At 43.8% G+C, this 26,982-nt stretch overlaps 2 protein-coding genes across 7 annotated transcripts in view; one reads left to right on the forward strand and one right to left on the reverse strand.

The window, feature by feature from the left end:
• Window positions 1-1,714: 1,714 nt before the first annotated feature.
• On the forward strand, window positions 1,715-16,396 carry LOC105008568 (palmitoyltransferase ZDHHC3-like). Of its 2 annotated transcripts, none has more exons than XM_029113657.2 (9): window positions 1,715-1,859; window positions 3,975-4,031; window positions 4,211-4,309; window positions 4,630-4,816; window positions 6,688-6,812; window positions 7,075-7,171; window positions 8,919-9,000; window positions 9,608-9,738; window positions 14,512-16,396. In XM_029113657.2, exons 2-9 carry the CDS (start codon window positions 4,012-4,014, stop codon window positions 14,716-14,718), a joined length of 948 nt encoding a protein of 315 aa, XP_028969490.1. In that variant the 5' UTR covers window positions 1,715-1,859; window positions 3,975-4,011; the 3' UTR covers window positions 14,719-16,396. The 2 variants fall into 2 exon arrangements, with proteins under 2 accessions (XP_028969490.1, XP_028969491.1); XM_029113658.2 differs by lacking the exon at window positions 14,512-16,396 and adding an exon at window positions 11,972-13,983.
• A 31-nt stretch (window positions 16,397-16,427) lies between these two features.
• Window positions 16,428-26,982, reverse strand: part of LOC105008569 (F-actin-uncapping protein LRRC16A) — a 72,219-nt gene continuing 61,664 nt past the window's right edge. For 3 of the 5 annotated variants that reach the window (XM_034286945.1, XM_034286943.1, XM_034286947.1), the window contains 8 exons: window positions 25,388-25,454; window positions 24,713-24,930; window positions 24,240-24,349; window positions 23,215-23,641; window positions 20,613-20,655; window positions 19,575-19,811; window positions 19,311-19,451; window positions 16,428-18,132 (listed from right to left, as the gene is read on the reverse strand). In XM_034286945.1, the coding sequence (XP_034142836.1) occupies window positions 17,957-18,132; window positions 19,311-19,451; window positions 19,575-19,811; window positions 20,613-20,655; window positions 23,215-23,641; window positions 24,240-24,349; window positions 24,713-24,930; window positions 25,388-25,454 (1,419 nt within the window). In that variant the 3' untranslated portion in view covers window positions 16,428-17,956. The remainder of the gene's footprint in view (window positions 18,133-19,310; window positions 19,452-19,574; window positions 19,812-20,612; window positions 20,656-23,214; window positions 23,642-24,239; window positions 24,350-24,712; window positions 24,931-25,387; window positions 25,455-26,982) is intronic. The other 2 variants (XM_034286946.1, XM_034286944.1) reach the window with 1 other exon arrangement.

Raw genomic sequence — 26,982 nt, forward strand, 5'->3', positions numbered from 1 at the left:
TCTCCCACATGGGAAAACTCTAGCTGAGCTATGGAAATATATTGGGATTATTGACAAGGAGTGACTAGGGTGAGGAGTCACTGTGCCATCTAAATAGCTTTTTTGTATTTAAAATATAAATATAGTTTTTAGAGCTTTTGTTAGCTGGTCTCCCCAAATAAAAATTAAGGAGGCATTATAGCTAATAGATCAAATGTATGTGCCAACTGCTTAATAGTGGACATGCATGGTTGTTACATGCATAAGGAATTTCTTCTCTTACCGGCGCTGATCTGTAGACCTGGGTATTGTCTAGGTCTTCTCCTCTTTTACCTCATACACCAAGTCACTTGGCTTGCTTGTACCCCCACACAGTCTCTCCTATCACCGCAATGCGGATGACATCAAACTCATTTTCTCCTTCCCCCTACTGACACCAAGGTGCCGACATGCATTTCTACGTGCCTGGCAGATATCTTTGCTTGGATGTCAGCCTATAAACCTTAAAGAAAAAAACTCAACAAAGTGAAGCAGCTTTTCCTTGGGGAAAGTCTGTCCATTCCCATACCTCTGCATCACAGTTGATAACTCCACAGTGTTCACTCTGAGAGTAGAAAAACCATGGCGTGACCTTGGTAAAGGCCCTGTCGTTTTCTGCATGCATCAAACGGATGTGCCTTAAACATTTCTAGATTATGACCTAACCTCGTTCAGGACGTGATGCAGGTTCTAATGCAGAAATGGGTTCTAATGCAGAAATGGTTCTACGGTTCTGACACAGAAAGGGGTCATCTCTGGTCTGAAACACGTTGGTTGGGTTCAATGCTTAAAGAGTATCTCAAATAGTTCCACCGCCTTTCTGTATGGAAGTTCTGACAAAATTCATTTTTTTGGGGATGAAGCGAGTCAGATTTACAGCCATTTAGTCAGATTACATTCATTATGAAACATTAATGACACAGCTATCATCTTTAAATGATACATTTAACACACATGAATGTGTCATTTATACATATAATTTAAGTTATCTCTGTGAATATTTTCAATGTAGATAAACATAATTCTGGGAATTTATTTTGTAAACTAAAAGTTCAGTCAGTGTCATTTATAGACCTGTTGAGTTATGAAGCAAGAATGACACAGCACACGCTAATAATACTCAGCCTACTACAGCTCCAGCCACCACAGCCTCCATCACTTCACCACAGCTACAACAACAACCTCAGTTATAACTTCAACCGCAGTTACAACGACCACAAGTACAACTTAAGCCATTCCTGAAACAGGTGGTATTCCAGTGATAGGACCCAGAGTGCCCCAGGATACATAACTTAAAAGAAACCAACCATGCACATTGAATTAGAAAACATTGTATTGCTGTTGTTCATTGCAACCTCCTACATTTGCCTGTCCTGGGATATTATTTTCTGAAGACTGAATAATTTGGTTATTGTTGGATAAAAATAAAAGGATTGATTTGTTAACATTCCTATGTTTATGTGTTCTATTCTGGAAATAAAACTCAGTGCTATTACAGTAAACAATAGGGTCCCATCATGAGATAGAGAAGGAATTAAGAAATTGGACAAAAAAAGAATTACATCTATCAGTGATTCCAAAAAGTCGAATCTTTTAAAAGAACTGCACTGTGTGTTTCAGTTCAATGTAAGGATTCTGAATCGTTCGAAACGTCCGTCACTAGTAGAAAGGTGTTAACCATCCTGGTGGGCGGGGCCCTCACTGAGCGAAACTGATGCAGGATTCCTCGAGAAGTCATTCGTGGCTAGCACGTCCCACTGGTGTTATCTGTTTTCAGATGTTCTCGGGGTTTTGAAGACGCCACGTTCTTGGAGTCCAGCAGCGTATCGATGTAAAGCCAGGTATGTTAACAAACATTAGTAGCAAGCGGTGTCATTAACTACATAGCACCATATCAACTAATTTGGCCAGACAGGTAACGTTATCCAGGTAGTTGGTGTGGTAACTAGCTAGCTAATAACCGTTAGCAATGGCTTGCCCATCTCCCCAAGAGCTATGCAGTTACCCATGACTCAATCTTGTTATTTGATATGGGTTTACATTGTAGTGACCTAGTTGGTAACTGTAGAACAATGATGAAAAGGAAGCTAACTGTTTACATAGTTATTTATCTACGTTAGCTAGTGAATTAATAGCAAGCTGCAATGACTATCAAATAGCTAGCCCCGTTAGCTAGCTAGCTAGTTCTCAACACAACATCAGCAAAAAAAAAGCTGTCTGCTACTTGTTCTCATTGAGCTAGTGGCTGGCTATTTTTTCTTGCTAACTAACGTTAGCAATCGTAGCATGATGGGTTAAATGTGGGTCGGAGAGTGGGACATTCCGCACACTGTTGCGACAGGGATGCCCTTGCTCTGGTTCTAAACATCACCCAGTTTAACGCAGTTAAGTGTTGGATGGTGGTCACTTGGAGTGCGTGTGTGTAGCTAGTATTTAAGTTAAATAACCTCTGATAGGTGGTCAACAAACAGTTGAGTTAAATGATACAGGATGACTCATGGCCTGGGCTGGCCTCGGGTCGACTTTGCCGCTGGTATTCAGCCGTTGTATTCACAATCCCGGATTGCACCTAACACGTACATATGGTGTTTGTCATCTGATCAATAGTCACCGACTAAGTGGACTAATTTTTTAAAAATCTGACCAGATTCCCTGGGCCTTGCCAGTGTTTATATTATTCTGACCTAAGGACACAACCTATACAGGTGAACATAAACATCTTACCTTTATTACCTAATGTATTACCCCCTATTTTTGCTGACTAACCTTGGTTTAATAATGTCTTGGTGCTGTACATGCCACAAGCCTTGTATATACTATTAAGTCATTTCTTTTTAGTCACAGCAAGAAAGCCAGCAATGTATCTTTGTTGCCATTTTTGCAGTGTAAATGTAGATTTTCTGCATGCACAGTCAAAAAACCCAAGTATCAAGTATCAGGTTTAAGTTTCAGAGTAGCCTATAAACTGCTTCTCAGATTTCTGCAGACTGGTCTGGACACTATTGCTCTTCAAGCATTGATGTTTACTTACACACAAATTGTCTCTATTTTCTCATTACTATCTTATGTTGAAGTTATTATTATAGCTTCCACCTCAATGCTGCGTGTGGAAGTCCTGTTTGTTTTTCTACAGCTGATCTTTTTTATTTCAGAATGATTTGTAATTTTAGAAAGTAAATATATTGCCTTTATAAAATAAAGTTTACATCTTGGCCTAAAGAGTCCTTTTCACTATAGGCTATATTGTGTTTAGCGTTTGCCTTTTTTATTTTCTGTTATTTAACCAGGTGAGTGGACTTAAAGCACACACTGCCCGTGCAGGAATTTGATCTAGCAACCTATAGTTAGGTTAGCAGACATCCCAAAGAAGCCTTATAGCATGTTTATTTTTATTTGACTGTGGAATTCGATCAGTGCTCCTTGGCGCTTTCTGGGGAAGAATGTGATCATTTTAATCCTGGAGGAAATGTCTTCCTGGAGTGGTGTGGATTATTTTTGGAGAATGTAAAACAACGGAGATGTAATCTGGGTTAGATGTGCCCTTGATGACATCTGGAGGTGGCCGGGAAGATCTGATTGCAGTCACCGTTTGATTATCTACAACGAAAGTGGTAGATAGTCAGTCAGAATGGGGATGAGGTCTGGACAACGTACAGGGCTACAGTTATGGGTGGCAGGTAGTTAACACAGCCACTCAGTCAGATACCCACTCGTGCATGTCTATCTCCTAGCCTGTTTCTGTTCTTATGGATCACTAGTTCTGTGTTCTGGTTGACTTCCCATCCAGGCTAATGCCTCCAATATGTCCCTCACCTGGAAATTAGAACTGTGAGTGTGCTCTCGTTGGGTTCGACGCAGTACAAGCTACGTCTGGCTGTCTCTGCTGCTCTCCAGGGCCTGGGTGTAGTTGGATGAGCCTCTGTTTGCCCACCAAGCTCTTGTCTCTCGCCCTGCAGGATGAAGCGATGGTGAGAGGCAGCCTGAGCCTGTAAGATGAAGAGCCCGGTGCATAGGTGTGTGTGGTGGGGGTGTGTGTGTGTGGGGGTGGGGGTGATGGGGTGGGTGGGGGTGTGGTTGGGGGAGTGGGTGGGGGTGTGTGGTGGGGGAGTGGGTGGGAGTGGGTGGGTGTGCAACAGGCTGGGGACACAGTGGAGGTGTCTGTGGTGGGTTGATGCATCTTTTCCTTGGTCAGGTTTAGGGACGTGGAGAGACAAGCCGCCTGCCTGCAGATGGAACAGCAGCAGTGTGTGTCCGTCTCCAAGGCCACCAGCGCCCCCATGTGGTTTGTCAGGTATTTGTTCACGTAGACTGTTGCACATTTTATTTTGGTCACCTGGCACTGGCTTTCTAACGTGAGGCCATGTCCATACTCAGACCTTGTATAGACTAGGGGTTTTAATATAATCAATTGACTGGATTGAATTTAAACTGCTTTGAATATCGTGAGTCTTTGCTCTCCAGCTACCTGTTCTTTCTGGCTTCCTGTCCTCCTAACACCAAGGACTACGTTCAGTAGGAGTTGGTCAGCCGTTTTCAGTGCAGCTGTTGCAGTGCTCAAATAACTGAGAGGTTGTGTAACATTTACATTTTAACGGATTGCTTTGCTTCCAGGGATGCATGTGGCATTGTGTGCGGGGTCATCACCTGGCTCCTGGTGGTGTACGCTGAGTTCGTGGTGCTCTTCGTCATGCTGCTGCCTTCTAAGAACCTCACCTACAGCATCGTCAATGGGACAGTGTTCAACAGCCTGGCCTTCCTCGCCCTCGCCTCGCACTTCCGTGCCATGTGTACTGACCCTGTGAGTGGGTAACGTGTGTGTGTGTGTACTGACCCTGTGAGTGGGTAACGTGTGTGTGTGTGTGTGTACTGACCCTGTGAGTGGGTAACGTGTGTGTGTGTGTGTGTGTGTGTACTGACCCTGTGAGTGGGTAACGTGTGTGTGTGTGTGTGTACTGACCCTGTGAGTGGGTAACGTGTGTGTGTGTGTGTGTGTGTACTGACCCTGTGAGGGGGTAACGTGCGTGTGTGTGTGTGTGTGTGTACTGACCCTGTGAGGGGGTAACGTGTGTGTGTGTGTGTGTGTGTGTGTGTGTGTGTGTACTGACCCTGTGAGGGGGTAACGTGTGTGTGTGTGTGTGTGTGTGTGTGTGTGTACTGACCCTGTGAGTGGGTAACGTGTGTGTGTGTGTGTGTGTGTGTGTGTGTGTGTGTACTGACCCTGTGAGTGGGTAACGTGTGTGTGTGTGTACTGACCCTGTGAGTGGGTAACGTGTGTGTGTGTGTGTGTGTGTGTGTGTGTACTGACCCTGTGAGGGGGTAACGTGCGTGTGTGTGTGTGTGTGTGTGTACTGACCCTGTGAGGGGGTAACGTGTGTGTGTGTGTGTGTGTGTGTGTGTGTGTGTGTACTGACCCTGTGAGGGGGGTAACGTGTGTGTGTGTGTGTGTGTGTGTGTGTGTGTGTGTGTGTACTGACCCTGTGAGGGGGTAACGTGTGTGTGTGTGTGTGTGTGTGTGTGTACTGACCCTGTGAGGGGGTAACGTGTGTGTGTGTGTGTGTGTGTGTGTGTGTGTGTACTGACCCTGTGAGGGGGGTAACGTGTGTGTGTGTGTGTACTGACCCTGTGAGGGGGTTGCGTGTGTGTGTGTGTGTGTGTGTGTGTGTGTGTGTGTGTGTGTGTGTGTGTGTGTGTGTGTGTGTGTGTGTGTACTGACCCTGTGAGGGGGTAACGTGTGTGTGTGTGTGTGTACTGACCCTGTGAGGGGGTAACGTGCGTGTGTGTGTGTGTGTGTGTACTGACCCTGTGAGGGGGTAACGTGTGTGTGTGTGTGTGTGTGTGTGTGTGTGTGTGTGTGTACTGACCCTGTGAGGGGGTAACGTGTGTGTGTGTGTGTGTGTGTGTGTGTGTGTGTGTACTGACCCTGTGAGGGGGTAACGTGTGTGTGTGTGTGTGTACTGACCCTGTGAGGGGGTAACGTGTGTGTGTGTGTGTACTGACCCTGTGTGTGTGTGTGTGTGTGTGTGTGTGTGTGTGTGTGTGTGTGTGTGTGTGTGTGTGTGTGTGTGTGTGTGTGTACTGACCCTGTGAGGGGGTAACGTGTGTGTGTGTGTGTGTACTGACCCTGTGAGGGGGTAACGTGTGTGTGTGTGTGTACTGACCCTGTGAGGGGGTAACGTGTGTGTGTGTGTGTGTACTGACCCTGTGAGGGGGTAACGTGTGTGTGTGTGTGTGTGTGTGTGTGTACTGACCCTGTGAGGGGGTTGCGTGTGTGTGTGTGTGTGTGTGTGTGTGTGTGTGTACTGACCCTGTGAGGGGGTAACGTGTGGACGTAGCGTGGTGCTCTGTGGTCTGGGAGACGTGGCTGTGTGGACTTTGACGTGTCTTTATTCTTCAACATGCCGGTGTTGTCTGGGGCTTTTATAAAACGGATTCTTCTGTTCCCTGCCCCTTGATGTCTTGAGCCTGACTGACTGTTTGCTGAAGTATTTGTGTCAATTGTTTAGAGTATTATTAAGTCATAACTGTTTAGAGTCATAATAACTCAGGTTATGCTCAGGAAATCACTTTCCTGGAATCAGGAGGAAAATTGTCTAAAAGATTTCTGGAAAACCATGACATTCATTGAAAATCCCCTTGACTTCCCAACTGTAACCCGTTGTTCGGTTCCAGGGAGCCGTGCCAAAGGGGAATGCTACCAAGGAGTACATCGAGAGCCTGCAGCTGAAGCCGGGCCAGGTGGTCTACAAGTGTCCCAAGTGCTGCAGCATCAAACCTGACAGAGCACATCACTGCAGGTACACTGGCCCAGCCTTGACCTTCTCCCTGACACCAGTGCTGCTGCTATTTTTCAGAAGGGTTTAAGCTACTTGTGCTTTCTGGTTGTTTGCTAAAGTTGAATGCGCTTATTGGAAGTGACTCTGAATTGGAGTGGGCGATGTGGAAGTTGGTGTCTAAAGCTCTGTCCTTGCTTTCAGAAGTGTGACTATTGTTTTCTAAATTTGTGTATTTGTTCTCACTGTGTGTGTGTGTGTGTGTGTGTGTGTGTGTTCATGCTAGTGTTTGCAAACGCTGCATACGGAAGATGGACCACCACTGTCCCTGGGTCAACAACTGTGTGGGGGAGAATAACCAGAAGTACTTTGTCCTCTTCACAGTATGTAACATTCCTTATGCCACATCATGTTGGTATTAATGTATTCATAGTGACGTAACATTCCTTATGCCACATCATGTTGGTATTAATGTATTCGTAGTGACGTAACATTCCCTATGCCACATCATGTTGGTATTAATGTATTCATAGTGACGTAACATTCCCTATGCCACATCATGTTGGTATTAATGTATTCATAGTGACGTAACATTCCCTATGCCACATCATGTTGGTATTAATGTATTCATAGTGACGTAACATTCCCTATGCCACATCATGTTGGTATTAATGTATTCATAGTGACGTAACATTCCCTATGCATACATCATGTTGGTATTAATGTATTCATAGTGACGTAACATTCCCTATGCCACATCATGTTGGTATTAATGTATTCATAGTGACGTAACATTCCCTATGCCACATCATGTTGGTATTAATGTATTCATAGTGACGTAACATTCCCTATGCCACATCATGTTGGTATTTAAGTATTCATAGTGACGTAACATTCCCTATGCCACATCATGTTGGTATTAATGTATTCATAGTGATGTAACATTCCCTATGCCACATCATGTTGGTATTAATGTATTCATAGTGACGTAACATTCCCTATGCCACATCATGTTGGTATTAATGTATTCATAGTGACGTAACATTCCCTATGCCACATCATGTTGGTATTAATGTATTCATAGTGACGTAACATTCCCTATGCCACATCATGTTGGTATTAATGTATTCATAGTGACGTAACATTCCCTATGCCACATCATGTTGGTATTAATGTATTCATAGTGACGTAACATTCCCTATGCCACATCATGTTGGTATTAATGTATTCATAGTGACGTAACATTCCCTATGCCACATCATGTTGGTATTAATGTATTCATAGTGACGTAACATTCCTTATGCCACATCATGTTGGTATTAATGTATTCATAGTGACGTAACATTCCCTATGCCACATCATGTTGGTATTAATGTATTCATAGTGACGTAACATTCCCTATGCATACATCATGTTGGTATTAATGTATTCATAGTGACGTAACATTCCCTATGCCACATCATGTTGGTATTAATGTATTCATAGTGACGTAACATTCCCTATGCCACATCATGTTGGTATTAATGTATTCATAGTGACGTAACATTCCCTATGCCACATCATGTTGGTATTAATGTATTCATAGTGACGTAACATTCCCTATGCCACATCATGTTGGTATTAATGTATTCATAGTGACGTAACATTCCCTATGCCACATCATGTTGGTATTAATGTATTCATAGTGACGTAACATTCCCTATGCCACATCATGTTGGTATTAATGTATTCATAGTGACGTAACATTCCCTATGCCACATCATGTTGGTATTAATGTATTCATAGTGACGTAACATTCCCTATGCCACATCATGTTGGTATTAATGTATTCATAGTGACGTAACATTCCCTATGCCACATCATGTTGGTATTAATGTATTCATAGTGACGTAACATTCCCTATGCCACATCATGTTGGTATTAATGTATTCATAGTGACGTAACATTCCCTATGCCACATCATGTTGGTATTTATTTGCTGGCTTGACTTTTCAACAAAACCAATTTGTTATAAAGTTAAAGTGTGTGTGGCCTGACAGATTTTCAGTTGGTTTTTGAGGTTCCTGAAAGTGAGTGTTGGTGTGACTGTACTGATACTGGACTCTGTCTCACGATGACCTCCTGTTTCAGATGTACATTGCACTCATCTCTCTCCACTCCCTGGTGATGGTGGTCTTTCACTTCCTGTACTGTTTTGAAGATGATTGGACAAGTAAGTACATTTGACCTTAAACCTGACTAGCCATTGGTCTGACTAGAGCTCGGACAACGTTTCTTTTTTTCTTCTTTCCAGTCAGCTCCTCTGAAATGTAACAATGGTTTCTGGTTATGTATTCCTGAGTATGATGTTGTTTCAGATTAGGCAATACCACCCATCGAAGAGAAGCGGTTGAAGTTGCTCTACTAGTTTTTCCTCGTAAATGACAGTGCACTTATTTATAGCTGTAAATCCTTCCTGTTGTTCACTGGTACTATACTATCATGTCCAGTGACTAAATGGCGTTCAGAACCAGAGGCTTCAAGGCATCATGCATGAGCTTAATTTGGTGTTGAGATGTGCTGTGTTGTAATGCTCAGCTAACATGTTTCAGATGTTTTTAAAGAACAGACCGTTAGATGGAGTGCCCACCGAGGCGCTGTAGCCATTCGTGATCATTCCGTTTGGTCCTCTGCACTGGGCCAGTATGTCAGTCATCATCAGTGGTATTGCAACACGTTCTGAATGTGGACACGTAGCTGCCTAGGCCCTGTCAATGTTGCTTTGACTGCTGTCACCTGTTTAAATGTTGCCTTCCTCCCTCCTGAACTCCAACTCCCAGAATGCAGCTCCTTTTCACCTCCAGCGACCGTCATCCTCCTCATCCTCCTGTGCTTTGAGGCGCTCCTCTTTCTCATCTTCACCTCCGTCATGTTTGGGACTCAGGTCCATTCCATCTGCACCGATGAGACGGTAAGTTGTAGGAGCCCTAGTTGAATACAACCACACGCTCCTCTTCTCCACCTCTTCATCACACCTTTTTCAAATTTGTGTCAGATACCTACAAATGCTTCAGGTATGTTTGATTGAGCTTAACTGGTGTGCAGGAAGAACTCTGCCCTTTTGGAACAATTCTATTGGTTGTCCACATATAGGCTTATTCCATTGTACCAGGCAAACTTAATCACCTGAAGTATTTGACATGTATTTGACCCAGGTTTGTGCCGCTCAAGTCCCCAATGCTGTTGCTTTGGTGCTTTTCTGTATGACCTGTGAACTTTGACCTCTCTAAAGCAGCTTGCCTCCATAGGGGCGATTCCTCACCTACTTGGGTTGAATTTTCACGTTCAAGTGGAAATATGTGCTTAAAAACTTGAGTAGAAGGCTCTTCCGGCAGTCACAGCACGTTCCTTTCATACTGAATAAACATTAACTGTTGGCTTGAAATTCAGCTCAAGGCTTGCTGATGCTCTTGGTTGAAGTTACTTTCCGCATATTGGAAGAAATGTTTCCATGTATCGATATGAGGGAAAGAGTTTCATGTGACGTTACCCCTCCCTCATGAAGCCAGGTACTAAGTAGATGCCAGGTCTGTGTACCAGATCATGTCTTTAACATCTAATGCTGGCATCTCTAATTAAACTAACTTTCTTGCTCTAGAATCTTTTTGTCTGCAGCTTCACAGCTCATTGCTTTAGTTAGCGCTTGGTTTTCTCAGATGTATATATTAAATATTAGTATGGTTTTATTTCTTCTCATTAAGTGAGGACAGAGCTGCTCACTTTTTACCTTTCACTTCTTTATATTGGAGTGCTTGGTTTAGAACTGAGGACTAATGCCATTAGTGAGTAGCATGTAGTTTGAAGTAGGGCTGCAACAACTAATCCATAAAAATAAATAAAAACGTCAATAATAAAAACCATATTTGGGAACGATTTTGATCAATTTTTTGGGTCTACTAGGCATGGAGCTGAAGAAAGGAAAAAAACGTTGAAGGATTGAGCAGACTGTGTTGCTCAGCACCGTAACTTAGTCTGAAACAAGTTTAAAATGCGGGTTGAAGTGAAACATCTTCTGGAATGCATTGTTGTACTGTCCATTGACGTAGCAGCCGCCTTATCACCAGTAAAACCGGTGGGCTACTTGTGCGCGTGGAGTTTGTCGAGCAGCAAATTTATAGATCCGTTTTTCAAGTTAATAAAAACCAAACAAACGAAAAATCTTCTGGAATGCATTGTTTTTGTACTGCTTCAACGTAACGTTCGCAGTAGCACCGCCAGACTGGTTCGTGCGTGTGCGCTGAGTTTACGGTCCATCACGTTAACTAAGCATTTCCACATGACTCGATGATGTCACTAGTGTTATAGAAACCTGCGCAAAATGCCTCACATGTCAACCTGATCTTATTGAATGTTAGAGATGTTGGCTGTGTACCTCAGGCTATACCAAAATCGTATTATTTTTTTTTTTATTAAAGCAGTTTAGAATAGCAAATAATAGAAAATAATCACACGCATTTAATCCTGGAATAGTGATTTTTTTAATCTGATTTAATCACAATAATAATCAACATATAAATCAACTTAGTTGCAGCCCTACACTAAAATACAACACCATTTCAAAAACAGTTGGGACACTGTAAAATGTAAAGAAAACCAGAATGCAACGAAGTGCAAATCGTTTAAGCCCTATATTCAATAGAAAATAGTAAAAAGACAACATATGAAATGTTGAAACTGAGGAATGTCATTGCTTCTTGAATAATTATTGCCCACTTTGAATTTGACTCCAGCAACATGTTTGAAAAAAGTTGGCAACAAGAGTGGAAAAGTTGTGTAATGTTAAAAAAGAGCACTGCTGCAAACCTGTATCAAGCAATGGGCCTCCTCCGTTCCCAAATGCTTACAGAGTATTGTTAAAATAAGTGATCCAACATGCCCCTGTCCCAACTTTTTTTTTTAAATGTGTTGCTGGCATCAAATTCAAAATGGACACGTATGATTCCAAAAACAATAACATTTCTCAGTTTCAACATTTGATATGTTGCTTTTGTATGATTGTCAATTAAATATAGGGTTTAAATGATTTGCACATCATTGAATTCTGTTTTACACAGTACACTGAAGTAGTGTGATTGGTTCACAGTACACTGAAGTAGTGTGATTGGTTCACAGTGCACTGAAGTGTGGTTGTCTCTCGTTTTCAGGGCATAGAACAGTTGAAAAAGGAGGAGAGAAGATGGGCTAAAAAAACTAAGTGGATGAACATGAAGGCCGTGTTTGGACACCCCTTCTCGATATTATGGTTTATGCCGTTGACGCGGCCAGGGAAGGCTCATGGCAAGGCTGAATCCTACCAGTATGTGGTCTAAGATTAGTCACCTAACTCTGAGACAGGGGTGTGCTAACGCCGTTACAACCCATCCCGCAACCATCCCACCCAACTCTGACACTCCTTTACCGTGCTGAACGGGATTGTGACCCCTCTATTGCCTAACTTATTGAACCTGCTTTTTTCTTTTTAACGTTGCCAAATGTTATTATTTTGATGTTGCTTGGGAACCGAAGTAGAGTTGCAGAGAAAAAGATGTACAAAAGGAGAGAAAAAAAGCTGCCTGTTTTAACTATTCTATGAATGTTGTTGCTTTTGTTTTTCCTGAAGCTCTGTTCTGTTTGTTATACTGAAACACTTTTTCACTAAGCCCTAACGGGTGAGTCCTGCATTCCTTAAACCAAATGTTCCCTAGGTCATGGACTGTTGACCCATTGGGATTAGCTGAAAATCTGATTGAAAGTTGGGATTCTCTCTGCTGACCATCTCCTATCGGTCAAATCTTTTACAATGTTTCGATTCCTGGTTAAGTTCAAACGTTAGCAAATGTAGCTGTTGCACATGATCAATGGCTCTGTGTTAGCGTTACATAAGCGTACATCTTTGCCCTTTGGTCTCTAGTTTGGCCTATAACTACATTTGCACACTCACTAGGCCTGTAAATGCAGTTTGTCATTCATTTGGCCTGTAGCTACAGTTGCCTGTTTGAGAGGCCTTCAGAGACATGAGATTTTAAGTGTATTCAGGATCAACAGATTAACCATCATAATTTGTTGAACAATCATATCTTCTCGTGCATAAACAAAGATAAAGCATGTATTGCTGCTCATTTCAAGGTCACCTTTTTTTGTTGGTAAAGGAAAACAACATGGAGATATTTTTGAAGCTTTACTGTACAAAGGTTTCCGGTAACTCCTGGATCCTCTTTGATGTGCCAATTTCAGATATTTCTCATATCACCGGTTCAATGCACTTGAATGAGTCTTTTATTCTGTACCTTTTTTATGTTGGAATTAAACTTGATTTTGGTTTTCCACGAGTTGTGGAAATTACAAGGAAGACCTGATTCACAGACTAATTTAAAAATGTTTTGCAAAATAAAATGTAAAGGGGACATTGTAAATCCTGTAATATCAACCAACCCAACTGATGCAGTAGCAGTTGTCACAAATATGAACTGCTTTTAACAAACCTTCTAAAACCCGCTTTGGATAAGCATCACAAACATGCACTTTTTCTGTGATGTGTCTAACCATGGAGTCCATGTTAACTTGCGCAACGTTAACTTGAAACAACCTCTGCAACCGTTTTCTAAAAACAGATCGAGTGAGTCTTAAACAAGAAACCTCTTTTGGAGGGAGAATCTCTGGATGCTTTTGCCTAAGCTAGTTTGAGAGCTCAATACAATCAGACCTGCCAAGTTGATGCGTTTACAATGTAAATGTTATTTCCCCAATCGTCAAATTATTCTACAAACAGGTTTAGTTTGACTGAGAATTGTGGTCACAGGATATAGCTACGGCGCGTTTGAAGGAAACCCTGTGTCGAGGAAACATCTGTTTTTGTAATATTGTCCAAATATGGGATCATGCTCATCTTTTGTTGTATACTGCTTATTTTGAATGGATGGTAAAGTTGATGGGCGAGACTGTCTGCTGATCGAGGGAGCATCCCAAAGGGCCCTCTATTCTTATGGGCCCCCGAGTTAAAACAAGTGCACTATGTATACAACACGGTGCCATTTGGGACACAGTTTGCTGGTGCTGTGAGTGTTTTGCCTGTGAGCCAGCTAGTGAAGATCTGTTTTTTTTTGTTTGTTTTTTTACTGACATGTTACTGATCTCTTAACCCGAGCGCAGAGAGAGAATAAATACCCATTTGTTATCAGATGCTGTCATGGTTCTTGTGTATCTCCTCTGTGTCCTGTTATATCCTGCATTTTTACGTCTGCATTTCCCTTTACCTTTCTCACACTGCATTTGTTTTGGTTAATTGGTGACTGGATGTGAGTGAGCCAACTACCACTTCTAGTCTGTCTCTCTGAGCCTGGGTCTGTCTGACCTGCTGCTTTCTGAATGGTTTGGGACGGAGGTAAGCTTGCGACTGGACTTACATTAGGCATGTGCAGCATAAACTAGATGTAGCGTAACTGTGGAGTGAATGACATCCTGGCATGATGCATGGATGCATGTATTCCTGAGTTCGTTTGACAACTGTAATGCATGTCCGTCGTTAGTGACAGAATTCGCCCGGAGTCCGCTGGGCTGTTTCGTGACTTCAATACGTCCTAAAAACAGTGTCGTCAGTGTCCATGCCTTGCCGTTATAACGTGTCCTGGTTTTTATCCATTTAGCATGTAGCTTTTTATCCAGGACGGATGCAACCCTGCCTACATCTCTCCGTTCTCCGTTCCAGGGCATTGAGCGTCTGAAGGGGGAGCCGGCCCGCTGGGAGAAGACCCTGTGCTGGGCGGCCATGAAGTCCGCATTCGGAGGGCCTTTATCTCCATCCTGGCTCAACCCCTTCTCCGGCGTCAGCTGTAAGAGGGTCTCGAATGCCCACGCCATCCTGCCCCAGGGGGAGATCATCGAGGAAGACGTCATCGAGATACCCCTGGCCTAGTGTCCGCGCCCGCTCGGGCCGAAAGCCTTTCCAAACGCCCCGGTGTTGGCCGCGTGGACGAGGAGGACCAACGGGGCGGACCAAGTCACGTCCTTGTCGGTGATCTGGAGCCTGATGCATGAATACACGTCCGTGTGTGGTTGAGGGAAGAGCTCTGGAAACAACCGCTTCACCCTGCTGCTGCCGTTCAGCCTCAAACCATACCAGTGCCTTAGTGGAAGTCGGGGTTTACAGTTACAAATGAAGTGGTGACGGTTTTTAATCTTCATTGTATTGTCACGTTGGGAATTACGTTACATCGTTGCGTTCCCTTTTTAAGTGTGTTTAACTGAAAAGGCCTTATTTTAACATTCCAATATTAAAGTTGTTTGATTTGTTTTAAATGCCTTCACATCATCCTAATCTGAGACGCAGCACTTTTTTTTTTTTTTTGGTGCATCAGTTTACCGAATAGTGGGGTAACTGGGCCAGTAACTGGAAAGGAGCTCGGTGAAATCCCAAAGCTGAAAAGGTCAAATCCGTTGTCGCTTGTAGGTTTCTCTGAAAAGAAGTGCCTGCTAAATGCCTGATGGGGAAAAAATGGACTGTGAAGTAAATGATTGCACATTGGAGAAGAGGCAAGGCTTTCTGAATCGTTTTGCTTTTCTTTGTACTTTTTTTTTTTACACAGAACTTTAAAAAGGGAAATAATTGCTAGGGAGGATTTACACAGCCCTACAGATAAGCCTTATTATTGGACAATGTTTCTGTTACTTATTTTTATTAAAGGAATTTCGATGATGTCAGTCTTTATAGATGTTTTTACATTTTATTCAAGTATATATGCTGAACACAGCCAGGAACATAGTCTGTGTGGGGGATTTTTATATGACAACCAAAATGAGTGAACAGACATTGGCACCTAGCTGTATCGACTGTTCTGAACTGGCCGAGGTCATCTCCATGTTAAAGTACTCAGATGAGGTATAATTCATTGTCTGGTTCTTCCTGATGATCCATTTCAAGTCCCATCCATTGGGCTACATTGAAATGGTGATTGTTGTATCTCTGTTGAAACATTGTTTCTCCCAGGCGTGTTGTCTGAGTATCTGCATGCTGAGCTACTGGGCAGGCACGCCATTGGATAACACTGGGCAGGCAAGCCATTAGATATCCAATGGCGTGCATGCCTGCCCAGTGTTAACACTGGGCCGGCCTTTTTTCAAGCTTGTCGCACAGACAGTTCAGAGTGGAGACATATGACTTAGAGAAACACCTCAAATGTTCTGTATTGTTCAAGTCAGATGTCAGGGATTCTGTGCTTCCTCAGCTTGCAGTACTCACAATGGCATTACAGTTTTAAAAATAATCTATTTTCTGTCCTTAAAACATTTACCTCAATTAATGGCTGTCTGAGTTTACTTAAGACATCCAATTAGACGTGTGATTAATATAGATTGCATGTGTTTAACAAATAAGCAACCACAGCCAGCTTTCAAACTGATTCAACTTCATCACTCCCATCACTGTGTCAAAGATCTGTACAAATCTGAATTAAACAAGTTTTATCTGAAAATTATTTTAATTGGTATAAATATTCACAAGGTCCAGAGCCAGTGGTATTATTTAGGGAAACAAGTTAAGGAGTGTTGTCCATAATGAAATAAAAAAATCTGCATAATAAAATGACAGTAATTTTCTTGGGTGAAATGGATTTCCAGGTTGTTGTTTTTTTTTTTTGCTTATCAGAAATGATCAGACAAACATATCAATGCGTCTGTCATTAAAATAATACATTGATATCAAGAAAAGAAATTGCTTTCCAACATTTAAAATAAGTACAAGAATAAAAACATCAAGTAAATTACAATGATATAAACCCCCCCTTTTTAGTAATGTGCTTAGTACCGTAGTAATATAGGATTTGTGTGTGCGCACATATATTACATGTATGTCTCTCAACACACTGTACTATATTACATGTATTAAATTAATTAGACATATCCACACATACACATACAATACACCTCACATGCAAATGTTGACACAAATTCATCAGAATCCCACTGCCAGAGCCGAAACCTCCGCTGTCACTCAATGTCTTAGGGATTTTAACACATCGTTTCACAGAACCAAACCGAAAACAGCCAGCTGCTCTTAATCCCCCAAAACAGAAGAAATTAAATTACAAAAACAGACAATACAAGGACCGTTATCACAGGTTCTGTTGAGTCGGTAGCGTAATGAACAACGTTCAGGTAATTAACGCTTCTCCTTTTCTACCAATATAGTGCATTGGGACTTCCCAATCAGCTCCAAATGCTGAGGTGTCCCTGCTGCCACTGGCGGAGACACCTCACTAGGGCGGCAGGTTTGTGACGCAGAGTTCCTGGACTCCCAGGAAGTGGTGATTTGCTAAGCATGCAGCGGGAGGCCTTTACAGCTACTGAACACAAGCCAGTTGGACAAGACAGTGTGATGCATTCACAACACGAGATTTGAGGAACGTTATTTACATCCTGTCATTATGTTTTGACTCAGGCCATGATTAATAGGGGAGAAAAAAAAAGACAGGCAGCCAGTGAGGACCATCTGAAGACCCGGAGGCCCGGCAGAACAAAACTAGCCTCAATTGGTGCCAGTCGGTTTTGGCTCTTTCGCTGACTGCTTTTGGGACTTAATGCCAAACATCTGAAGGAGTTGGTACTAGGCTGAAACCTGTGGCCAAACGAAGCAGTCAGCTTCTCAATAACTATTGCTGCTTACAGCAGGAAGGCCTCCAGTGAAACAAAGAAAGGGAATCAGAGAAATTCAGTCTGGAACCCAAGTTGGCTATCACGGAGGTCCCTGGCCTATACCAGCTGAAAGCCAAATACAAGCATATGGGAAGACCCAAAGACAAGGCCATGATGACATTCTAAAGCTATGATGACATAGGGATGCCCCGCCCCTTTACGAAGGTTAAAGGTTTAGTTTGACTTAACACACTTCAGTGTGTCATGAACAGTGCTCCAGCCGTATTTACCTTGATAGTACTGAGGTCAGTTGACGAGTCCCAAAAGTCAACACATTTCACACAGGTCACTCGGCCCTCCGCCAAGCACACAGCGACTGTTGGTCCTTTGCTGTGGTCCTGTCCTTGGTGGTCTACCCTCCAGTGGAGGCAGAGGCCAGTCTGTTCGATCTTTATGTGAGGAGTGAGGAAATTACAGACAGGGATTGGGTAACCAGGCGCCCGTTTCGTTTCCCTGGAAGTTTCTCATATGAAAATGAAGTCTTTGTCGACCTCTTCTCCAGAGTCTGAAGACTTCCCCCTGGGACTCTTGTCTAAGTCCGGGTTGGGGGATTTGTCCTTGGGTTTGGAGGCGTTGTCCTCAGAGTTGTGGCAAAGGAGGCCCTGCTGCTTGCCAGCGTCTGCCACTGGGCCTGGTCTCACTGCAGAGTGGAGAGGGAATGTGGTTATGAGGGAAACAACCACCACCCTATCTGAAATGACTCTCTCTCTCATCTACTGTAGGAGAGTTTTTCGAGAGAAGAAATAATGTTAAATACTTGACAATGACATGATTCAATGAAACTTAGATTTTCAAGTCTGTAATTTTGGTCCAACTAGGACACACAGATTTGTGAATAAATACATTTCTTTCAGGGAGACTACTATGTCATTTCCTAAATCTCTTCCATACAGACATGTGCAGATAATTTTGTTCCACAGTTGTCTGTTAGTACCAGACCTGGGGAGGGACTTTCTGCCCTTGTGCCCGCCCACTTCTTGGTCCATGCTGATAGCTGATTGGGTGGCCAGGTAAGGCTATAAGGGCTTTAATTGGCCAGTCACCTTCCTGACAAGAACCCACAATCGCTGGGAGGTGACACCGTGATGCTGCTGTTTGACAACGTGACGGCGTCAGTCTGACAGGCTGACTGGATATTCCATAACATAAGGGCCACATGGAACAGTGGAGGGAGACATTCTGTGAAGCTCTGACCCCATTCTGTCAATCCAGCTGTAGTCATCTCAACACATAACACAGGGAGATCACCCTGAATGAAGACTAAATGAACACTGCACAGCTGCTTCCTATTCAGGAAAACCAATGGGATATAATGGTAAACATACACTCACTTAAAGGATTATTAGGAACACCATACTAATACTGTGTTTGACCCCCTTTCGCCTTCAGAACTTCCTTCATTCTACGTGGCATTGATTCAACAAGGTGCTGAAAGTGATAATTTGCATCTTGCAGTTGATGGAGATTTGTGGGATGCACATCCAGGGCACGAAGCTCACATTCCACCACATTCCACCACAGCCAGTCTTTACACAAGTAAAGACTGGCTCTGCCCCGGGACAGACTGGGCTAACATACCGTCCTGAGAAGACTGGCTCAGCCCCGGGACAGACTGGGCTAACATACCGTCCTGAGAAGACTGGCTCTGCCCCGGGACAGACTGGGCTAACATACCGTCCTGAGAAGACTGGCTCTGCCCCGGGACAGACTGGGCTAACATACCGTCCTGAGAAGACTGGCTCTGCCCCAGGACAGACTGGGCTAACATACCGTCCTGAGAAGACTGGCTCTGCCCCGGGACAGACTGGGCTAACATACCGTCCTGAGAAGAAGGGGTCTTGTTGCCCCCCAGTAGAGGACTGCCCTGCGCCTCCTTATCCGAGGGGACCCTCTTAAGGGTGTGGGGCAGCATTGCAACCTTGGGAGACACGTTTCCTCCAGGGGACTCACAGCCCTCGTCTGTCAGAGGGGACGGGGGAGAGAGAGTGGGGAGAGAGAGGGGAGAGAAAGGTGAAGGACTTGGAAAACGCTGCCCTCAGCCAACAAGAGCCATGCATGTTAAGTCTTCCCAGTCATGAGTACCAATGCTTCGGCTGCTGTTGGTCCGGGGCTTCTGGAGGATGGGGGGCCTGGCAGCCGGTGTAGGCTTGGGGCCCTGCACAGGGGGCTTGGGGGAGGAGGTGCTCCGGACTCTAGGGGCCGCCTCAGGCTTGGCATCCCCACCTCGGGGGCTCGTCTCCTGGGAGCCGACCACTGCTGACCCCTCCGCCTTAGAGCTGCCAGGAGACCTGCTCTCCGGTGAGACGGGAAGCGGCTTTGCTGCTCACACACGTGCACGCGCACACAATGTCATTCATGGACAAACAGAGGGCAAGAAGTTACACACACTTCCATTTTACACACTGTTGTCATTTCCTTGGATGTCAAATGGAGATTAAAACCCTGTATTGAGATAATGTCTGAGACACGCTTGAATTGGAGCATCTTAAGAGGCAGTCAGGGGAACAGATGCTGCTCTGTACAATCCCCATGTGATTCAGCCTGTAGAACATCAACACATCATGTTTATCTATGTATATAGACCTACATAATGATGTAAATAAGACATGTTTATCTATGTATATAGACCTACATAATGATGTAAATAAGACATGTTTATCTATGTATATAGACCTACATAATGATGTAAATATGACATGTTTATCAATGTATATAGACCTACATAATGATGTAAATAAGACATGTTTATCAATGTATATAGACCTACATAATGATGTAAATAAGACATGTTTATCTATGTATATAGACCTACATAATGATGTAAATAAGACATGTTTATCTATGTATATAGACCTACATAATAAGGTAAATATGACATGTTTATCTATGTATATAGACTTATATAATGATGTAAATAAGACATGTTTATCTATGTATATTGACCTATATAATGATGTAAATAAGACATGTTTATCTATGTATATAGACCTACATAATGAGGTAAATATGACATGTTTATCTATGTATATAGACCTACATAATGATGTAAATAAGACATGTTTATCTATGTGTATAGATCTATAAAATGATTTAAATAAGCCAAAAGAGTAGGTTTCTCACCAGTCCCACAGCTGTCTGGACTAGAGGACTGATCAAACTTGTCCTGGAGGAGACAAAAACATTTTTCTAGATTTACATCCTTTATGAACAGTATATCTTTAGTATTCATGTAAAATGCAGACAAAATGTACTATTATATACTGTTTATATAAATATTTATTTGAGCACATGTGATATATGGTAGGTATCTAACTAATCCTGAACCATTTAACTTTACGACTAGTGGATCAAGTGTTATTTAGTCAGATGTATATGTGCATTTCCAGCACCAGGTGACACTGTGGGATGACTCTTTGGGCTATAGATTGGATACAGCAGGGAACTGAGCCAACCACCAGGTGGCGCTGTGGGATGAGTCTTTGGGCTATAGATTGGATACAGCAGGAAACTGAGCCAACCACCAGGTGGCGCTGTGAGATGAGTCTCTGGGCTTTAGAGTGAATACAGCAGGGAACTGAGCCAACCACCAGGTGGCGCTGTGAGATGAGTCTCTGGGCTTTAGAGTGAATACAGCAGGGAACTGAGCCAACCACCAGGTGGCGCTGTGAGATGAGTCTCTGGGCTTTAGAGTGAATACAGCAGGGAACTGAGCCAACCACCAGGTGGCGCTGTGAGATGAGTCTCTGGGCTTTAGAGTGAATACAGCAGGGAACTGAGCCAACCACCAGGTGGCGCTGTGAGATGAGTCTCTGGGCTTTAGAGTGAATACAGCAAGGAACTGAGCCAACCACCAGGTGGCGCTGTGAGATGAGTCTCTGGGCTTTAGAGTGAATACAGCAGGGAACTGAGCCACGCCAACAGATGGTGAACACGGGCTTTAGCTAGTCTCTGTCCCTACTACTGCAAACACCATAAACCTCTTACTCTCTCACACACGTCTGATTTTCTATCTTTGTTGGGTACATTAAAAAAAATTATCCAAGCCTAAACCTAACGCTAATCTTTATGCCCAACCCTAAAGCCTAAACCTAATAGTACATATGTACCTGATGTTTAAATGTTAAGTACAACCCTAACCCTGAACTGTGATATTTACCCTAAACCTAACCCCTTAGCCTGAAATAGACAATAAAAAGACTTTGAAGTGGGGATAGAATTGTCAGGTTTTACAATCTTGGTGGAAACGTCTGGTCCTGATATTTATAGTAAAACACACACACACAATAGTGAAGTGAATGTTAAAGAGAAAAGTGCTGGTCACTGCGACACATTTACCCTAGCTTACCAAACTGACACACCTCACCAATTACCCCACAGCCCCAGATTAACACTGCAGCTCCGAGAGGCTCACACGCCAGGCTGTTTCTGACGCTTCACTTTTCTATAAGGATTTGAATTCTGCTGAGTGGCGTGTCGGGGGGGAGCCTCCTCCCACCTGAATACGACGGTGGTTTTGGTGTCCTAGGGCGTGTTAACATGACTTCTGGCTGACAGCCTCTCTCCACTGAAATCTCCCCATAGCAGGAGACACTATGATTCCACTCTAACCGGTGCCTTGGTGTCTAACCGGTGCCTTGGTGTCTAACCGGTGCCTTGGTGTCTAACCGGTGCCTTGGTGTCTAACCGGTGCCTTGGTGTCTAACCGGTGCCTTGGTGTCTAACCGGTGTCTTGGTGTCTAACCGGTGTCTTGGTGTCTAACCGGTGTCTTGGTGTCTAACCGGTGTCTTGGTGTCCAACCGGTGTCTTGGTGTCCAACCAGTGTCTTGGTGTCCAACCAGTGAACCGGTGTCTTGGTGTCTAACCAGTGTCTTGGTGTCTAACCAGTGTCTTGGTGTCTAACCAGTGTCTTGGTGTCTAACCAGTGTCTTGGTGTCTAACCAGTGTCTTGGTGTCTAACCAGTGTCTTGGTGTCCAACCAGTGAACCAGTGTCTTGGTGTCTAACCGGTGTCTTGGTGTGTAACCAGTGTCTTGGTGTCCAACCAGTGAACCAGTGTCTTGGTGTGTAACCAGTGTCTTGGTGTGTAACCAGTGTCTTGGTGTGTAACCAGTGTCTTGGTGTGTAACCAGTGTCTTGGTGTGTAACCAGTGTCTTGGTGTCCAACCAGTGAACCAGTGTCTTGGTGTGTAACCAGTGTTGACTGGGGATTATCTCTGACAGACACGTCATGTGGTAGTCTCCAGTACTGGGGGCAGTCGGGACATACCTGAAGAAACTCCCTTTTAGAAAAGCTTTAAAGACTCTTTTTAACGTTTTCAATTCGAATGCAGGATGCTGCTCTGGTATCCATCACAGCCCCCACATCCTGCTGAAGCCAGTTTTTGTGCTAATCGCAGTATTGATTACTCCTCCCAGCCCCAACCAGAGATGGTCCATCTGTTTCCCCCGCGGCCCCAGAAAAACAGGTCTGGGAGGAGGGATTGACCTCCGTACCTCCCATGGAGAGAAAACACAGACAGTAACATCCAATCCCTGATGATCCAGGTGAGACCAGTTGGGACCCGAAGCCCCTCCCCCAGCCCAAAGAAGCCTGACAAATACATACAGTGGTATCGGTTTCCTGGTGTAAAATTATATTACATTAGTCCTGATTCCCTAGTACTGACCAGAACAGACAGGTGTAGTTATATCAATACCTTAGTCCTGATTCCCCAGTACTGACCTTGTGTGATCCAAAAGCCCGTCTTTCCTGCTTGGCCTTCATCTCGGCCAGGAGTCCACTCCCCATCACCTGGATGCCGTAACGCCGCCCCCCCTGCGGACTGCCCTCCGACGCCTCATCCACCGAGTCCGGGGTCCGCAGCTCCTCGGATCGGTCCGAGCTGCTGCTGTCCAGGGGCTGGCTGGGCGGGTTCTTGGGCTCCTTGGCCTTGGTGGGGGGGTCTGGAGCTTGGCTCTTCAGCGGGGCCTTGGGGGAGGACGGCTCCTCTGGGACACTGGCCACTGGAGCTGGGGCCGGGCTACACTGGGTCTTCTCGGACTTGTCTTTGTCTGAAGACTTGGAGGAACGGGACTTGATGAGGTTGAGGAAGCCTCCTTTGCTCCTCTTCCTCTCTCCGTCCTGGGAGTCTGAGCTCTTTAGAGACCGCCTGCATAGGAGGACGAGGGAGGAGTAAAAGATCAGAGGGGGGAGAGAATTAGTACCATTTGGGCACGTTATGTTCATCTGATAGAGGCAGCTTGGGACAACAGAGGACAACACGTCTTGCTGAAAGAGCAGAGTTAACCTATCCTATGTAGACACGACAGAACACAGAGTTAACCTATCCTATGTAGACACGACAGAACACAGAGTTAACCTATCCTATGTAGACACGACAGAACACAGAGTTAACCTATCCTATGTAGACACGACAGAACACAGAGTTAACCTATCCTATGTAGACACGACAGAGGACACAGAGTTAACCTATCCTATGTAGACACGACAGAACACAGAGTTAACCTATCCTATGTAGACACGACAGAACACAGAGTTAACCTATCCTATGTAGACACGACAGAACACAGAGTTAACCTATCCTATGTAGACACGACAGAGGACACAGAGTTAACCTATCCTATGTAGACACGACAGAACACAGAGTTAACCTATCCTATGTAGACACGACAGGACACAGAGTTAACCTATCCTATGTAGACACGACAGAGGGGAATAGGTAACTTCTCACACGTCGGCGTTCTTACTTGGAGTCCATCTTTGTGACTTTTTTGGAGAAGAACTCGTCCACCCCTTCGTCGACTCTGACATGCAGGCCATTCGGTTCCCCGTCCTGAGACGCGGTTCTGTTGATCTGCTGCCAGAGAGAAGGACAGGAAACCCAGTTGCAGCTGTGCAATGAGCCAGGAAAGGACTGGTCTTGTTTTATGTGTGGGAGCAATACTTGACATGTAATAAAACGTAGCGTCTCCTTGCTCTTTTGTGTGACAGAACTAAATAAAAAATTATGATAATTTGTTTTAGAAAGTGTTGTCTTACTGCATTCACTCAAATACAAGTTTTGTAATAGATCTGAAGTGATCTACTGGGCCGTCTTAGTTCCTAAATAGTTTCTAGGACTTGAAGGCTAAAACAGCCTTTTAACCACTAGCACTATGTCTCTATGGTTTTATCCCACAGTAAATTAAAGATATCACTCTGGAGAGGATGTGGTACTCACTGGTATCTTACTGGACTGCATCTTCTTGTTCCTGCGAGGCCGCAGTTTGGTGAAATGCTGCAGCTTCTTGCCTTCTTCAGAAGGCAGCTCTCCCAGGGCCCCGGGCGGCCTCTTCTCCAGCTTGGAGAGTGTGGAGGCAGGGGAAGGGGTAGGACCTGGGGGGTCTTCCAAATGGATAGGAACATCCTCCAGGGCCTTGTCAAGGTCAAACTCCATCTCTACAGGACACAGCCGGGTCACACGATCACATAAATGGTGAGAACAAACAGTCAAAAATTTTGTCAGACTGTGGAAGAATTATGTCTAGTTCATTCAGAACATTTTCTTAATCTTTCTAGCAGCACTGTCTAGACAAAACACCAAAAAAGTCTAAAGATCCTTTTGGGTTTATTTGATGTTTACTGTGAGTCTACTTATTAAGAAATTAATATTAATACATAAATAAGTTTGATCACTAGCTAGAACTAGAAATATTTTGTCAAGTATCAGTTTCAAGCACAACATAAACAAATAAAAAAAAAAGAGAATATTTTCACTAAATGATCACAGAAAAGAGATCTGATGTTATTGACCAAAAGACCAAGTAGTGTAAGGAATTGGCATGCCCGTGTGAACCAAGCTATTAGAAGATCTCCCCGGACACAAAGTTCAATACAAGTCTGGAGGGCAACTCACCAAAGGCACGAGAAACGGGCCGAAGCATTCGACTGTGGATGCTTTTCCTCTTGGACTTGGGAGTCATCTAGAAACCACAGAAAACATTTACTCGCCAGAAACTCCAAAAACTACCAAAAAAAACCTACCTACTGCTGTTTATCCAGCACTCTGGCAGACAACTGGGATATCAATTCACACACACTGACAATTCACTGAGTGCAATATTTCAATGCTGGGTTCAAACGTTTGCACATGGTTTCCATAAGACACTGGTATGTGATAAATGTTTTTATCTAGAAAGTAAACAACCCCACATTTCTCTGTCAAAAACACCAGTGTGCCAACACAGAGACAGGATACCTCAAAAGGACACCACTGGTAACCTCTAGAAGTCCTGACCACTAAACCACCCCTCTTAAATCACATGTTCTTATCCTCACAATTTCCACCCTGGGAATGAGGAGAGTATAAATAAAGTAATACATATTTCATAAGACAAGAAAGAGACAAGACATGGGCAATAATGAAGCCGGTCATATTTTTGAGATGTCAGGATTTAAAATTGCTTTCCGCTGAGGATGCTGCAGACTTGGCCAGGACAGGGAACACATCAGGCCTTCTGGGTTATAGAAGAACATTAACCACATCTCATCAGCCTCTGAGATCAGATTACTGACTGTCCCCCGAAGAAAAAGAGCCTCATATTGAATTAGATTTAAGTCATGAATACAGTCTAAACAAAACCATTTTACCCTGATGCCTCACAAAGTGACTGTAGAAAAAACAATACTTGTGTTGACATTGTGACAATGTCTGTGACGTGTTGTGATTATAATAATGGTTATGATAATGTGAGGTGTACCAGACCGCAGTGTAGAGTAGATGCAGTGAGGGAACCACCAAGTGATATATTTATTTACAAGATACGATCACAAACTGCTTCAGGTCCCCACACTCAAGAATCACCGGCAGCCATTTTCTTTATTAAATTGGTGGCCCATAGATTTTTTTTTTTTCTTCTTCATCCAATTGTGTTTCATGACCAGCTTAACAGTTCTTTTTCCATCTACTGTATTAGATGCTAAAATAGCTTGAATCTTTGGCAGGGCCAGATCGAAACCATCAGATCCCACTCAGTAGTCAGCTGATGTACGGCCCAGCTGTACTAGGGAGAAGGAGAGACCTTCAGGCCTGCCACATTCTGATGGCTCAGATAAGGTGAGAGAGAGATGGGGGACTGAAGAGAAATGAACAGGGAGATCTTTAGCACTGCCGTATTGAACAGTCCCACTGAGAAAAACGGACAAACAGAAAGGTGACCTTAGATGCATGTACAGAAAAGAAAGGGAAAAAGAGTGAACAGAGAAGAAGAGAAAGGACAGGAGTTACTTACACTAGTACAGCATAAAGTCTCCATGAAGCAAAGATGGAAAGAAAAGAAGGAAGAAGGAAAATAGGACCAGGCACAAAGAGAAAGAACAAAACAGAAGATAAAGGGGAGAAGACAAAGAAAGGCTCAATGACTTCAGAGAAGAGAAGATGTCAAATGAAAAAGACACATTAGAGAAAGCGATCTCTTAAAGTATCATTTAGCAAAGAGAGAAAAAAAAAGG

The sequence above is a fragment of the Esox lucius genome, chromosome 16 (genome assembly GCF_011004845.1).
Source record: "Esox lucius isolate fEsoLuc1 chromosome 16, fEsoLuc1.pri, whole genome shotgun sequence".
Lineage (NCBI taxonomy): Eukaryota > Metazoa > Chordata > Actinopteri > Esociformes > Esocidae > Esox > Esox lucius.